The following is a 13,433-nucleotide window of genomic DNA, read 5'->3' on the forward strand; positions in this document are numbered from 1 at the left end:
AGTTTTTATTGCAATTCTTCATATGGTCTTAACAGATGTTATGTACTGTATACTTCTATCTATGCTTATTCGTTTTTTAGTGATGCTTCCCCACCTTACATTTTTAGCTGTTCTTGTTTTTCTATGAAAGCCACCTTGATTGAGGAGAAAAGGTGGGACTATATAAATAAATATGTAGCAATAAGAAGGCCTCGCTTTACTCCATGGGGCTTTCCTCTTCAGGGTACACCCAGGGCCGCAGCTTGGTAATGCCTTTCAATCACGCTCACTTCTTTAGTGACTTGGACTGGGCACCACTAAAAGCACGTTTACTCTGACAGGAAGCCCCACTGGGCTGAACGGGGCTTGCTCCCTGGCAAGGCCGCCGCACAGGATCGTATCCTCGGCTTGCTGCAGGCACCGGCCTGATTAACCTTCGGAACCGCCGCCGGGAGCTCAGCCCTCCGGAGGGCGAGGAGGAGGAGGCGGCGCCAAATCGGACTCGTCTGGGGCCTGAGCTGAGGGAGAGGCTGCCTGCCTCCTTTTCTCTCGGCCATGGCGCTGCGCGGAGTGAGGGTGCTGGAAATGGCGGGCCTGGCGCCGGCGCCTCTCTGCGGCCTCATCCTGGCCGACTTCGGGGCGGAGGTGGTGCGGGTGGACCGCTCTCCCCGCGCGGCCGTGTCGTCGGACGTGCAGGGCCGCGGCAAGCGCTCCCTGGCGCTCGACCTGAAGCAGCCCCGGGGCGCCGAGACGCTGAGGCGGCTCTGCCAGAAGGCGGACGTGCTCATCGAGCCCTTCAGACCAGGTGCCGAACCGCTTGTGGGTCGCGAAGGGCCAGCGGGGAAATGTTGGGGGGCGGGGACGGGAGGGGGTTGGTGTCTCCCCTCACAGTAGGGCGAAGGCTGTGGGGTGGGAGGCAGTTGCCGCTTCCTAGTAGGACGTGAAGTGTTGGTAGGGATGAGGCAGCCTCAAGAGGGTGCACCCCAAAAACTGGGTGGGCGCGGGTTGGACTCCATCTCCCAGCCGCCCCAGCTAAGCTTGGCCGACGCTCAAGGATTGTGGGAGTTGTAGTCCAGCGACCTTCTGGCGGGACCGAAGTTACTCTTTGCTTGTCGTAGGGGGGGAAAGGGCAAGCGGAGGTATTTTTGCCCTGACAGCTATTCGCAACTAGTTGTTGCCTTTTGCCTCTCCCCTCCCCCACCCCTCACACGCATCCCCGCCTTCAGTTTGTGTGGCGACGCTTCTCTGCCTTCCCGAGGAAAAATTTCATACGCCCCCCCTAAATGCAGATGTTTATCGATATGGCTCGTAGATAAAAAACAACAACAAGCAGACAGAATAAATAGCTGTATAAAGTGCGAGGTGGGCATCTTTGTACCTGCTTGCAGTTTAATACGTGGAAGGTTTTTTTTAAAAAAATTAAACCCACGAAAAAAGAAAGTGCAATTTTTTAAAAAGTAGCAGCTCAAGTTAATTTTATTAACTGCGCCCACAGTTTGAATTTGAGATTCAGCTGCAGGATGTGTGTGGTTTTGCTCACAGGAGCAGTGTAATACTTAGCACAGACACATTTGAACAATCACAAGCAACTACTTTCACAAATGGAAAATGTCATGGTGCATGTTCCTTCCTCCCACCCCCCATTCACAGAGGTGAATCTTCTGTGTTTGTGTTTCAGGTGTTAATTAAATACTGCATTTTTATCTGCACTGACACTTGGGTTGCACACAAGAGTAGAGCAGAACTGGCCCACCCATAAAGTAGGGTGAGGTGACTACCTCAGGGGGCAGGATCCAAGGGGCAGTGGATCCCAATGTAGAAATTTATTCCCCACTTGTTCCTGATGTAAACTCACCTCTTCTACCCTGGTGGGGAGGAGGCACCATTCCCAAAAATTCCCATTTTCCCAAAAATTTGAAAACAAAAACTAGCCATACAGAATATTCCATTAAAGAGAGATAAGAAAATGGAACAGGCTACTCAAAAATTGTCATGTAACAATTCTGCCTTCATATTCAATATGTGTATAACTTCACACTCTGTATAATACTATTTATACATTCACATGTGTTGATCTGCTTATTTTTTAAGTAGAGTTGACTTATTTTATCTTCTTGTTCAGGTGTCATGGAAAAACTTGGTCTTGGCCCAGATATCGTCCTCCAGGACAATCCCAAACTCATCTATGCTAGGCTGACGGGATTTGGACAGTTGGGAAAATATGCCAAGTTGGCAGGTCATGATATCAACTACCTGGCTGTGTCAGGTACATCGTGTGCCTTAATCTCTTTTTTAAAAAACAGCAACCTTATATTAAATAATAATTAAGTTGAAAGAGATTTGTGGTTAATATAATTAGCATTAATTAGGAGGTTGTAGGGTACAAATTTTATTGCTCGGTCCCTGCTCCTGCCAACCGAAAGCACGTCAAAGTGCAAGTAAATAAATAGGTACTGCTCCAGCGGGAAGGTAAACGGCGTTTCCGTGCGCTGCTCTGGTTTGCCAGAAGCGGCTTAGTCATGCTGGCCACATGACCCGGAAGCTGTACGCCGGCTCCCTCGGCCAATAAAGAGAGATGAGCACCGCAACCCCAGAGTCGGTCACGACTGGACCTAATGGTCAGGGGTCCCTTTACCTTTACCTAGGGTACAAATGGGTGGTTGGGGTACAAATAAAATTATTATTATGCAGACGTGCTTGGCTGTAATTCATTAATGTTCATTTTTTTGCATTTGGTGAATCATTTATTTTTATTTGGATAGTAAACCAAGGCTACAGTTCAACATCAGCCTTTAGGGTGTTTTACTTTTGTTTTGCTGGGAAGAGCATACCTATAGACTATGCTGCAGAGTCCAACTGTTTTGAGATTCACAGTAATTTCTGTGCATGTTTACTTGTGATACTTTTATAATGTGATACTTAGATATTTCTTTGAAATAATAAGTGGTATATAAATTACCTAAATTAATAAATGAATGAAATGGTTATTAACTCTTCCTGACCTGAAGATGGTTTGGGCTCCAATCCACACTTACCTGGGAATATATCCTATTGAACACAGGGGGACTTATTCCCAAGTAAACTTTCATTGGATTGCACTGCTGAACAGCAATGGTATATTTCAGTAGATTATGTGAAATATAGTAATAGTGCTGTCATGGAAATAATATTATTTACTGAAAAATACTTGAAACTTATTGATTAGAAAGCAAACCATAGTTATTTATTATTCAGAGAAAACGTTTCTATATTAGGAATTCCTCAGTGGGTCTTTCAATGCAAGGGACTTAGTTATAATTCCCACGTCTTTTCAATGAAAGGCTTATACAGGTGTTCGTTGCTAAAAACCATCTTGAAGACCTGGCAAGCATTTTCCCCAGATGTCTCTTTGCAAAGTCTCCACCCCAGTACAATGCATTCAACAGCTTAAGAACATAATTGGAGATTGTTAGAAAATTGATGACTATACATATCTGTGTTTAGAAGACATTCATATGGCTTTCATAACTGGGGAAATTGATTTCATTATTACTTTGTGTATATCTATTGTTGTATATAGGTGTTTTGTCAAAACTTGGCAGAAAAGATGAAAATCCTTATGCTCCTATCAATCTTCTGGCTGATTTTGCTGGTGGCGGTGTTATGTGTGCAATGGGCATCATCATGGCACTCTATGAACGTACAAAATCCGGCAAAGGGCAAGTCATTGATGCAAGTATGGTAAGTTAAAGAAAACAAGTTACAGACTGTTAAAGATAGGGCATGTGGAAGTGTATGTACTTTAAGACAACACATCAGTCCACAAAACCCTTTTTTGATCCAGTTCTTATTGCTCTGTTGTGTGTATGACTTGCACCCCCTTTGAACACAGCCGTCAGATTCTCTGGGTGAGATAAGCAGACCCAGATCAACTAGATATGGGGATTTCCTTTGTTAAATCCAGCTAATTACTTGGTTATCTCTTCTCTTGATTTATCGTTGCATCAAATCATTTTAGCATCAGATTAATTCATATTTATTCAACAGCTGGGTCTCTGCTCATGTTTTCATTACAGGTACTTCTGTAGGTAGCATAACTACAATAGTGTGCTGTGGATAGAAGCTAGCAGTTCTAATTCCATCTGAAATGCTCTTTCTGGCACTTGCTCAACATTTATCTTTGTTTGCTAATTTCTCAATGGGGCAAAGGGTATGGAAGCTTCCACAACTGTAGAAATAGTGAATAATCCCGGGTGCAGATGTTCACATCTGCTTTAACACATTATCATATTGCCTATATTTTGGCAGCTACAAACATTTCTGTTTCTAAGCATTCTGCCCTGCCATTAGATATGTGATCCTGAGGAGTTTGGATTTTATGTTATTTGTGTTGTTGATCTTTCTTTTCTTTTGGTTTATTGCTGTATGCAGCTTTAGACAAGAATTACCCAGAACAGCAGCCTTGAAATGTTTTACATTAAATAATAAATAAACACATCATATTATATAGCTATGGCTGGATATATGGGGTTCAGCCCTATAATTCATGCAGATGTTTTCAAGGTAGAGGAGGAAATGAAGTAATGAGAGGAATGGCAGGCATGTTCATCCATGAACAGAGTTGGTCAATAATTATCCAAAACAGATTTTTAAAATTGGAACTACAGTGGACCCTCCGGATACAAACTTTATTCGTTCCGGGGGTCTGTCCGCACGCCAGAAATTACGTAAATAGAGGCATGCTTCTGTCCACACGCGTGGCGTGATTGAGCGCTTCTGCCCTTGCGCACACGACGAAACCCGGAAGTATACACTTCTGGGTTTGCCGTGGCCGTAAGCTGAAGATTCCGTATCCAGAGGGATATGTAAGTAGAAGTATGACTGTTGTCGTTTAGTCGTGTCCGACTCTTCGTCACCCCATGGACCAGAGCACGCCAGGCACTTCTGTCTTCCACTGCTCCCCGCAGTTTGGTCAGACTCATGCTGGTAGCTTCGACAACACTGCCCAACCATCTCGTCCTCTGTCATCCCCTTCTCCTTGTGCCCTCCAACTTTACCAACATCAGGGTCTTTTCCATGGAGTCTTCTCTTCTCATGAGGTGTCCAAAGTATTGGAGCCGCAGCTTCACGATCTTTCCTTCCAGTGAGCACTCAGGGCTGATTTCCTTAAGAATGGATAGGTTTGATCTTCTTGCAGTCAATGTGACTCTCAAGAGTCTCCTCCAGCACCAAGTATGACTGTACAATAATTTAGTTTCAAATATTTAACATATTAAAAAGAAACAAGTAAATTGCAATGTACTTGTGTGGGTGGGGAGGGCGGAATTGAAACTATGAAGTTATTAATTAATTTCAGAATCAGAAATGTGTTTGTGAGCAAGTCTGGACTGGTTGGAATGTGGGATCTGCATAAGATGATCATCAGGCATCCTTGACAAGATTATATAGCCTCTAGCAGTTCGCCTCCCACATGCTTACGACATTCTTATCACCTAAGGAAGGCTGTTGAACATACAATGAGCAGGAGGGGGAGAGGGGAAAGGAAGAGCAGAAAATCCTGTTTTGCAACTTTGCTATTTCAAAAAAATTCTACTCTCACCATCTTGTATTTCTGTGCTACATCACTATGGGGTGTTTTTTTTTTTGTAGAAATAGAGGTGTATTTTTAGCTATCAGGGTTCCACTTGCTTCAGCCACATGGTGAGAGTAAGTCACAGAATCATAGAATTGGAAGGGGTTCTTAGGGTCATCTAATCCAACCCCCTGCAATGAAAGAATATCAACTAAAGCATCCGTGATAGATCCATCCCAAACGTCAAGTGAAAGAGAGTCCACCACCTTCTGAGGAAGTTTGTTCTACTGTTGAACAGCTCTTACGGCCAGAAAGTTCTTCCTGATGTTTAGTCAGAATCTCCTTTCATGTAACTTGAATCCATTGGTTGGGGTCCTACCCTCCAGACTGCAGAGCTTTCCAAACTGTGTGCCAGGACACGTTAGTGTGTCGGCTGCAGTGTGTAGGTGTGTCATGCAAACACTCCCTGTGCTCCTCCCGAGGCTGGAAAGGGGTTAGTTTAACCTCCAGTTTGCTCGTAAAACTGAATTACTGTGTCACAAAATGCTGTATGTCTAAAAAGCGTGTTACCAACATGAAAAGTTTGGAAAGCCCTGTTCCAGAGCAATAGAAAACAAGCTTGCTTCCTCTTCCATGTGACAGCCCTTTAGATTTTTGAAGTTGCCTGTCATATCTCCTCTCAGTCTCTTCTTTAAACATACCCAACTCTCTTAACCATTCCTCATAAGTTGGAAGACATTGTGATCCTTTAATAGATGTCCTGTTTGACTGACAACTGAGTCTGAATCTTATTGGCTGTCCAGCCTGAACCCACACTAGGGAAGTTTGGGTAGTGATGATAAAGCTTCTGGTTTGAGATGATTCTGTAGATTGTAGAACATCCAGGCATTCTAAGAACTGGGAGAATGAAACAGGTAGCACAGAATAGTCACAGGCATTCTGCTCTGAAGGAAATAAGACATCACTTTGTGTCTGTAACATAAACTTGGGCTGATTTTATTTTCTTTATTTCTAAATATCAAAACTGGACCAAATCAGCTGAAAGATAAAAACAATAAATGTACTGCCAGCATCGCAAAAAAATATTATGTTAAAACGAGCAAATTGTTAAACAATAAAAAAACCAATCAAAGCTAATCTGGAAAAAAACTCAAATAATGCCTTAAATCAGGGATATGGAACCTTTTTGGGTTAGTGGACCAAATCATTAAACCAAATCTGATAGATGAATGGAACTACCCTCTTGTCGAAGTTCCTTGTGTAGTGTTTCCCAAGCACTGGACAGCTGGTTATTGGGCACCTGGGAACTGTAGTGCAAAGGGCTGTCCCAGATCTGTGCTCAGCAAAGCTCCAAGAACAAGACTCTACTTTCGAAAATGTTTATTTTAAAATGTAAAATTGGTAAGTTAATAAAAATGGGGCATGGGAGGGGGAGAGACTCTGCTTTCTGCAGTTATAAACTACAGGGTTGGGAAACCTGTGGCTCTGCCTGTGTTGCTGGACTCAAATTCCCACCACCCCTAGCCAGCATGGCCAACAGTCAGGAATGATGGGAGTTGTAGGCCAACCACACTCAGAGGACCACAGGTTCCTCACCCCATCCCTTCATTGAAGCATTTGCCAAGGCCAAGGATTTAGTGACATCCAAAGTAGGAAACATATTTTTGGACTCTCTAGCGAAACTAGAATTAATATTACCAAACAGTGGGCAGCAATGTAAAAACTAATAAGAGGTGTTTTGGTTTTTTGTCAGCTTAGGGTGTTATTACCTCAGTCAGAATACCTAGCAGAAAAATATTTTCACTCTTACTAATATTTTTCCCCACAAAACGTTAAAATATTTTTTTTTAAAAAAATGTTTGTCTTTAAGGTAGAAGGCATAGCGTACCTGAGCTCCTTTCTGTGGAAATCACAGAGCATTGGCCTTTGGAACAGATCTCGTGGGGAGAACCTCCTGGACAGTGGTGCCCCCTTTTATGAAACCTATAAGACTAAAGATGGGAAATTCATGGCTGTTGGTGCTCTTGAGCCACAGTTCTATAAGCAGTTCATCAGTGGTAAGTTAATCTACAGGAGGCGTGTTTTTAAAGGAGGGAGGGAGGAAGTTTTGGGGTACCATCTGTTTTGAGCAAATATGCAAAAATTAGTAGTAGTATTGTAGCACTTAAAGATGCAAAGTAATTTGAAGATTTATCTCCATTGTCTGTACAACAAATATTTCCATTTTACAGATGGAAGAACCAAGCGTTATAGCCAATGAAGTAGCTCTGTTCGCACAAGGATTTCTGTTGTGCATCATATCTTTGCCTCCATCTCCTCTCCCTGTGTGCCTCCACACCCTCCCCAAATCTGCTCTGGAGTGTTGGAGGGAAATCCAGCGCGGATTTTGGGGTGGGTGAGGTGATAGGAGAGGGAGGGCAAGTTCCATTGTGCAGCCAGAAGTCCTTGTGCTAACGGAACTACTTGGGGCTTGAAAGACTTAAGATTTTCCAAAGGCCACCTAGTGAATTAATTGCAGCGCTGTTAGTTCAGCTTCAAGCCCTAGAATGTTTTTTTTAATCTGTTGAACTACTTTGGTTAAGTTTCTAGTTTTTCAGGTGAGAGCTTTATCTAGCTTTATTTCATCAGTGATTAACCTATTTGTTGCATCAGCTCAGCAAGTGTTCAACCGTCTTGCAAAACCAGATTTGCTGACAGAGCAAAGTGACAAGTCATTTGCTACACTGTGTGCACAGAGAATATTTGCTAATGGGTACAACCCTTACAGCGAAGTTCTCAATTGGTTTCTATCTTCATAAAGGTCTAAGCTTTTTTTGTGAGTTTACAAGGATTGGCAGCTGAGCAGAGAATATGGACTGCATACCAGATTTCTACTAGAGTAGGCAGTCATAGTGACTCAGTTTGAGGATTTCTATTACAGATATTAATATCCAGTGCACCATACCATACAGATGAAAAATGCTCTTAAAAGGAAACAATGCAGATCTAATGCAAGTTCCATCTGTCACAAATTGGCATTGATTCTTACTAAAATACACATTTAGATCTGGGGCTAGCATTACTCCAGGATGTTTGCTTTAATAACGAAAACTGATAGTTTACATCAGTATTCCAGCGTCTGGTGCCCCATTTCCTCTCTCTCCCAAGTCTAATGCTAAATTGGAATGCTTGGTCACCCCATCTCATTTGTCTTGTCCCTTTGACACTCAGCTTTCATTCATCATCCCTTTTATCATGGAACTGTTTTGTCTTTTTAGTCTTGAATGAGGCTGTTGCTCCTTTTAGTAACTGGGTATATTACTCAGTATAGTAGGCATAGGACAAACTTTTCTAATAATTGTTTTAATCTGATGCCAAGAGACTTGGCATAACACAAAATTTTCCTTTGTAATATTTTTGGATTGCACAGAAGTGTTGAAATCTTTAAAAAAAATATGAAGTTGCTGTTGTCTACAAGTTGAAGGCAAGGGTGGGAAGAGACATGATCACTAATATTTGATTTACTTACTTAAAATGTTATGTCTCACCTTTCCATTGAAAAAAAAGATTTCCAATGTGGTATCAAATCAGTATAAAAGCATAGTAACATAACAATGCAATCATGGTGCCAGCAACAATAAAACAATAGCTGCTGAAGATTACATAGTCAATATGCATAATGGAATAATGGAATAATTGTATTTATATAGCTTCATGTAGGGGATGTTATCTTATTCAAAGCTAATAAAATGAATTTGGAACATTAAAGCTCTCTAATATCCACATATTAAAAACTAGTGCCTTGGGTTTCAGTAATTTCCTGGGCTATAATATATATCCATGGATATCGTTTCCTGTTAATGGCTTGTTTTCTGTTCGGTAAAGCAGTAAAATTGATTAGTATGGAAATGTACCCTGAAGTTTTATTATAGAGTCGGTTCCTTTTCCTTCCAGAGACTCCATACTTGCTGTAGGAGGCCAGCTGTGCAAAACCTATAGCATACCCTTCTATTAACCATATGGATTGTTGCCTGAAAAATGAGAACCAATAGGGCATGTTTGAAATTCGCACAGAGGCAAAAGCCAAAGTTTGAAGCCCAATAAGTGCCTGTTTTCTCTAACCCTCTTCTCTTGCTGCTATAGTTCTCTCTCTGTCATATATATCTTTTAGCTATTGATGTTGTGTTCTCATTTCAGTAAGGGAAAATTCAGAATAGAATCCTAATGAATTCTCTTCTTGGGGATATTTTAAAAAAATACTGCTGCTGATTCGATACAGCTACTGTAAAACATTTCCTGTACTCTTCCAACTAGTTATGTTTGAGATAAAGAACTCCTAGGTGAAATCTACACACATAAAAACTGCTGTGAAAATGCTTTTTTTATTTTTTTTTGAAAAATACATTGAATTTTGCATAGCTGTCTGTCTGTCGCCATCTAATGTCACATTTGTATATTGCACTTTACAACACATTTTAAATGTTTTATTTGCAGCCGTATAACTGAGTCCCTAAATTGATTTGTTAACACGTTCCAAGGGTTGAATTGGAGTACGAAGGTTAAAAGAAAGTCAGCAAACACTGCCAAGTTAGGGTCTCTTGCTTTGCCTTTTATCCTTGGATATAGTAGTATGTGTAGAATAGAATAAGTTGCTTTCTGCTGAGTCAAATCAATGGCCCATCTAGCTTAGCCTATTCTGTCTTGCCTGTTCTTTCTGGTAGCAGCTCTCTACGGTCTCTAGGACAGGTCTTCCCAATCTTTTCCTACCTGATCCTTTTTAATGGAGTTGCTGAGTAAGGAACCTAGGACCTTCTGTGTGCAGAAAAGCAGCTACATCTCTAAATAAGTGATCACACAGACAGCATCAGAATTCTTGTGGCATAAGCATTCATCGGCCAGAGTCAGATTTATCTACTGTATTATCTTGAAGCAAATAACATTGAATTTGGCCTACAAGCATTCATGACACAATTAATGAATTCATTTCTAAGATGCCACAAGGCTCTCTGTTTCTGCTGCTATAGACTCACACGGTTACACATTTGAAATAACAGAGCTCATTTCTGGTGGATAGTATCTGCAGTTTCCCAGAGGAACACAGTGATATGTGGATGAACCAAGACGTTCAGGTAGACTGTGTGGCTGAAACAACCTGGTGTTCCTTCTCTGGTTCGAGACACACTGTCAAGATAATGGTTGCTTAAGTAAGTTTGCACATCGGCACATCACTGGGGATATGCGTGTTTAACTGTAAACATGAGGTATGTAGCTATAACCTGTTTTAAATGTATCCTGTAGCCATCTCTAACCTTTGGCCTTTATACTGTTCCTGGTTGTTAGTAATAAATATAACTTTTGGCAAATCTCTGGGAATTAAATTGACCCATTTTATTTTATTTTTATCTCTTCAGGTCTGGGGCTAGATGATTCTAATCTCCCTGGTCAGATGAGTTTCTCTGACTGGCCTGCAATGAAGAACATGTTTGCAGATTTATTTTCGAAGAAGACCCAAGCAGAATGGTGTGAAATCTTCGATGACGTGGATGCTTGTGTGACACCAGTCTTGGCTTTTGATGCTGCTGCCTCACATCCGCACAACAAAGAACGTGGTTCTTTTCTTAAAAATGACCAGGAGGAGATAAGTCCTCGACCGGCTCCACTTCTTTCTCGGACCCCAGCTACTCCTTCTTCCAAAAGGGATCCGTTTATAGGAGAGCACACTGAAGATATCCTCCTGGACTATGGCTTTTCCAAGGAAGAAATTTCACAGCTCCATTCTCTTCAAGTAATTGAATTCAATAAGCCAAAATCCAACTTATAGTAACTTCACAAATCAAAAGAGTCCCACACACTGGCAGGTTATATTTTTACCCCAATTTGTGCAGTATTCTTAGCAGGGAGACGTGTTTCAAATTATCCTTTTCATTTTCTTTTCAAGAGGATGCTTTGAACGATAGTGAAATTCACAGTATCGTGCAGCTAGCTAGGCTTGGAAGAAGCTTGTTTCCTCCCTTCCTGCCAATGCCCCTTGAGAGCCATACATTTAAGCTGTGAGAAATGAAGCACTAGCCAGAAAAGATGTACACTGATCCATGTGGATCATCATGCAGTGCTGGCACTGAGAATCACACTATTGCAAATAAAGGATCTGCTTGTCCCAGTGTCCTGCAGAGTGGGGGGGGGGTATGTGGGTCTGTGTATTGATCGCATGAAGAAATTATTAATGCCAAGTCGAGGCAGATTTTCCAGCTGTGTAAAGAATAAATAGACTTCTTTTTTAAAAAAACAAAAACAGAACTGTGCTTCCTTAAAAATTACACCCTGAAAGTATTTTCAGAAATGCCTTAAAGGTTTTTACTCACAATGCAAGGATTAAAAATCTCCATTGCTTTCTTCAGTAAGCTTATTCCAGAAAGCAGGTACTGTTATTTTCAAAACGATGTGCCTGTGGAGTAGAGGAAAAAGAGGACATTATTCTCTCCGTACAAGAGAGCCTTGGGTGTTTAAGGGATGTGGGCATTCATCAGTTTTTACCTCCTCGAGATTTTATGCTTACATAGAATGACAAATGGAGCACACAAAAAGTAGCTTCCTTTATGTTAGCATTTGCTATAAGAATATGATTGAACTGTAATGTGGTTAAGTAATTTTATTATTTTAATTAATGATGCAAGTGAAGGATTGGAGTTATGCTAATCTGGTTTTACCTCTTTGATTTTGCGTTTGCAGTTTGCTGAGTCATTTTGTTGTGGTTGAATGTCAAAACAAGCATATCAAAATTAATTGAATGTTCTGTAAGTTAACTATCAGGATGTTGCAATCCTTTCGTCTCTTTTTAATATACTGTAATTATCTAAAGACAGGTGTTTTTCATAACATGTGCAAATGCCTTTTCTTACAAATAAAAATGTAAAATTAATCCCCAGCAAGGAAACTGGATTTTATTATTATTTCAGAATATGAAATGCTTGCATCTAAAGCTTGACCATTATTTCAGAAGAATTCCAAGGGTGATATCCCAGGTAAGTCATACTTGGAGTTACTTAAGTCATTCGGCTTCGGTTGCTCCACACTAAGTAATGTTAGATATCTCCCATAGAAAATGAGGGGGAAGGGAGTGCTTTGAAAAACTCTTTGATACTGCTTGCTGATACTGTGGTATCATTATGGCGGAGGCTTATGATGCCGTTTAATGACTGTTTATATAAAAATCTATGGGCTTAGATGGAATGCAGCAAGCAAAGGTAGGGGACCCCAAACCTTAACACCCACTTGCAAACTGCTTTTCACACTGCCTTTCTGGCAATTACCAAAAAGTCACATGCTCTCCTGTCACCTTCAATGACTATTACATTACTCCGTAGTGTAGCACATTGGAAGTCTGTTTCTCTACCCATTTACTGTGGAGTAAGCCCGAGTTCAGGGACATGGGTGACACTGTGGGTTTAACCACAGAGCCTAGGGCTTGCCAATCAGAAGGTCGGCGGTTCGAATCCCCACAACGGGGTGAGCTCCCGTTGCTCGGTCCCTGCTCCTGCCAACCTAGCAGTTCGAAAGCACGTCAAAGTGCAAGTAGATAAATAGGTACTGCTCTGGCGGGAAGGTAAACGGCGTTTCCGTGCGCTGCTCTGGTTCGCCAGAAGCGGATTAGTCATGCTGGCCACATGACCTGGAAGCTGTACGCCGGCTCCCTCGGCCAATAAAGCGAGATGAGCGCCGCAACCCCAGAGTCGGTCACGACTGGACCTAATGGCCAGGGGTCCCTTTACTTTACCTTTAAGCCAGAGTTCATACTTCTGAGCAGTAGGACTGCAGTTTTGCTCTGCGGAGTGCCTAGCATTACTCTGCAAAGCAAGTCACTCTTCTGCTTTATACTTCCAAGTTGCATGATGGTGGCTTGGTTCAAGCTCACAATAAGTGCTTG

At 41.8% G+C, this 13,433-nt stretch overlaps 1 protein-coding gene across 1 annotated transcript; it reads left to right on the plus strand.

Annotated features, from left to right (window-relative positions):
* Window positions 1-280: 280 nt before the first annotated feature.
* On the plus strand, window positions 281-12,434 carry AMACR (alpha-methylacyl-CoA racemase). Its single transcript, XM_083466182.1, has 5 exons — window positions 281-784; window positions 2,102-2,245; window positions 3,539-3,699; window positions 7,401-7,587; window positions 10,921-12,434. The coding sequence occupies exons 1-5, from the start codon at window positions 535-537 to the stop codon at window positions 11,328-11,330; spliced, it is 1,152 nt and encodes a 383-aa protein (XP_083322308.1). The 5' UTR covers window positions 281-534; the 3' UTR covers window positions 11,331-12,434.
* Window positions 12,435-13,433: the final 999 nt, after the last annotated feature.

This window comes from Podarcis liolepis (genome assembly GCF_965112155.1).
Source record: "Podarcis liolepis genome assembly, chromosome: 11".
Taxonomy (NCBI): domain Eukaryota; kingdom Metazoa; phylum Chordata; class Lepidosauria; order Squamata; family Lacertidae; genus Podarcis; species Podarcis liolepis.

Excerpts from the sequence above, each read along its gene's own strand:
- AMACR (XM_083466182.1), top strand. The coding sequence starts at position 535 with ATGGCGCTGCGCGGAGTGAGGGTGCTGGAAATGGCGGGCCTGGCGCCG. Across the intron at positions 785-2,101 it reads CATCGAGCCCTTCAGACCAG|GTGTCATGGAAAAACTTGGT; the intron begins GTGCCGAACCGC and ends CTTCTTGTTCAG. Across the intron at positions 3,700-7,400 it reads AAGTCATTGATGCAAGTATG|GTAGAAGGCATAGCGTACCT; the intron begins GTAAGTTAAAGA and ends TTTGTCTTTAAG.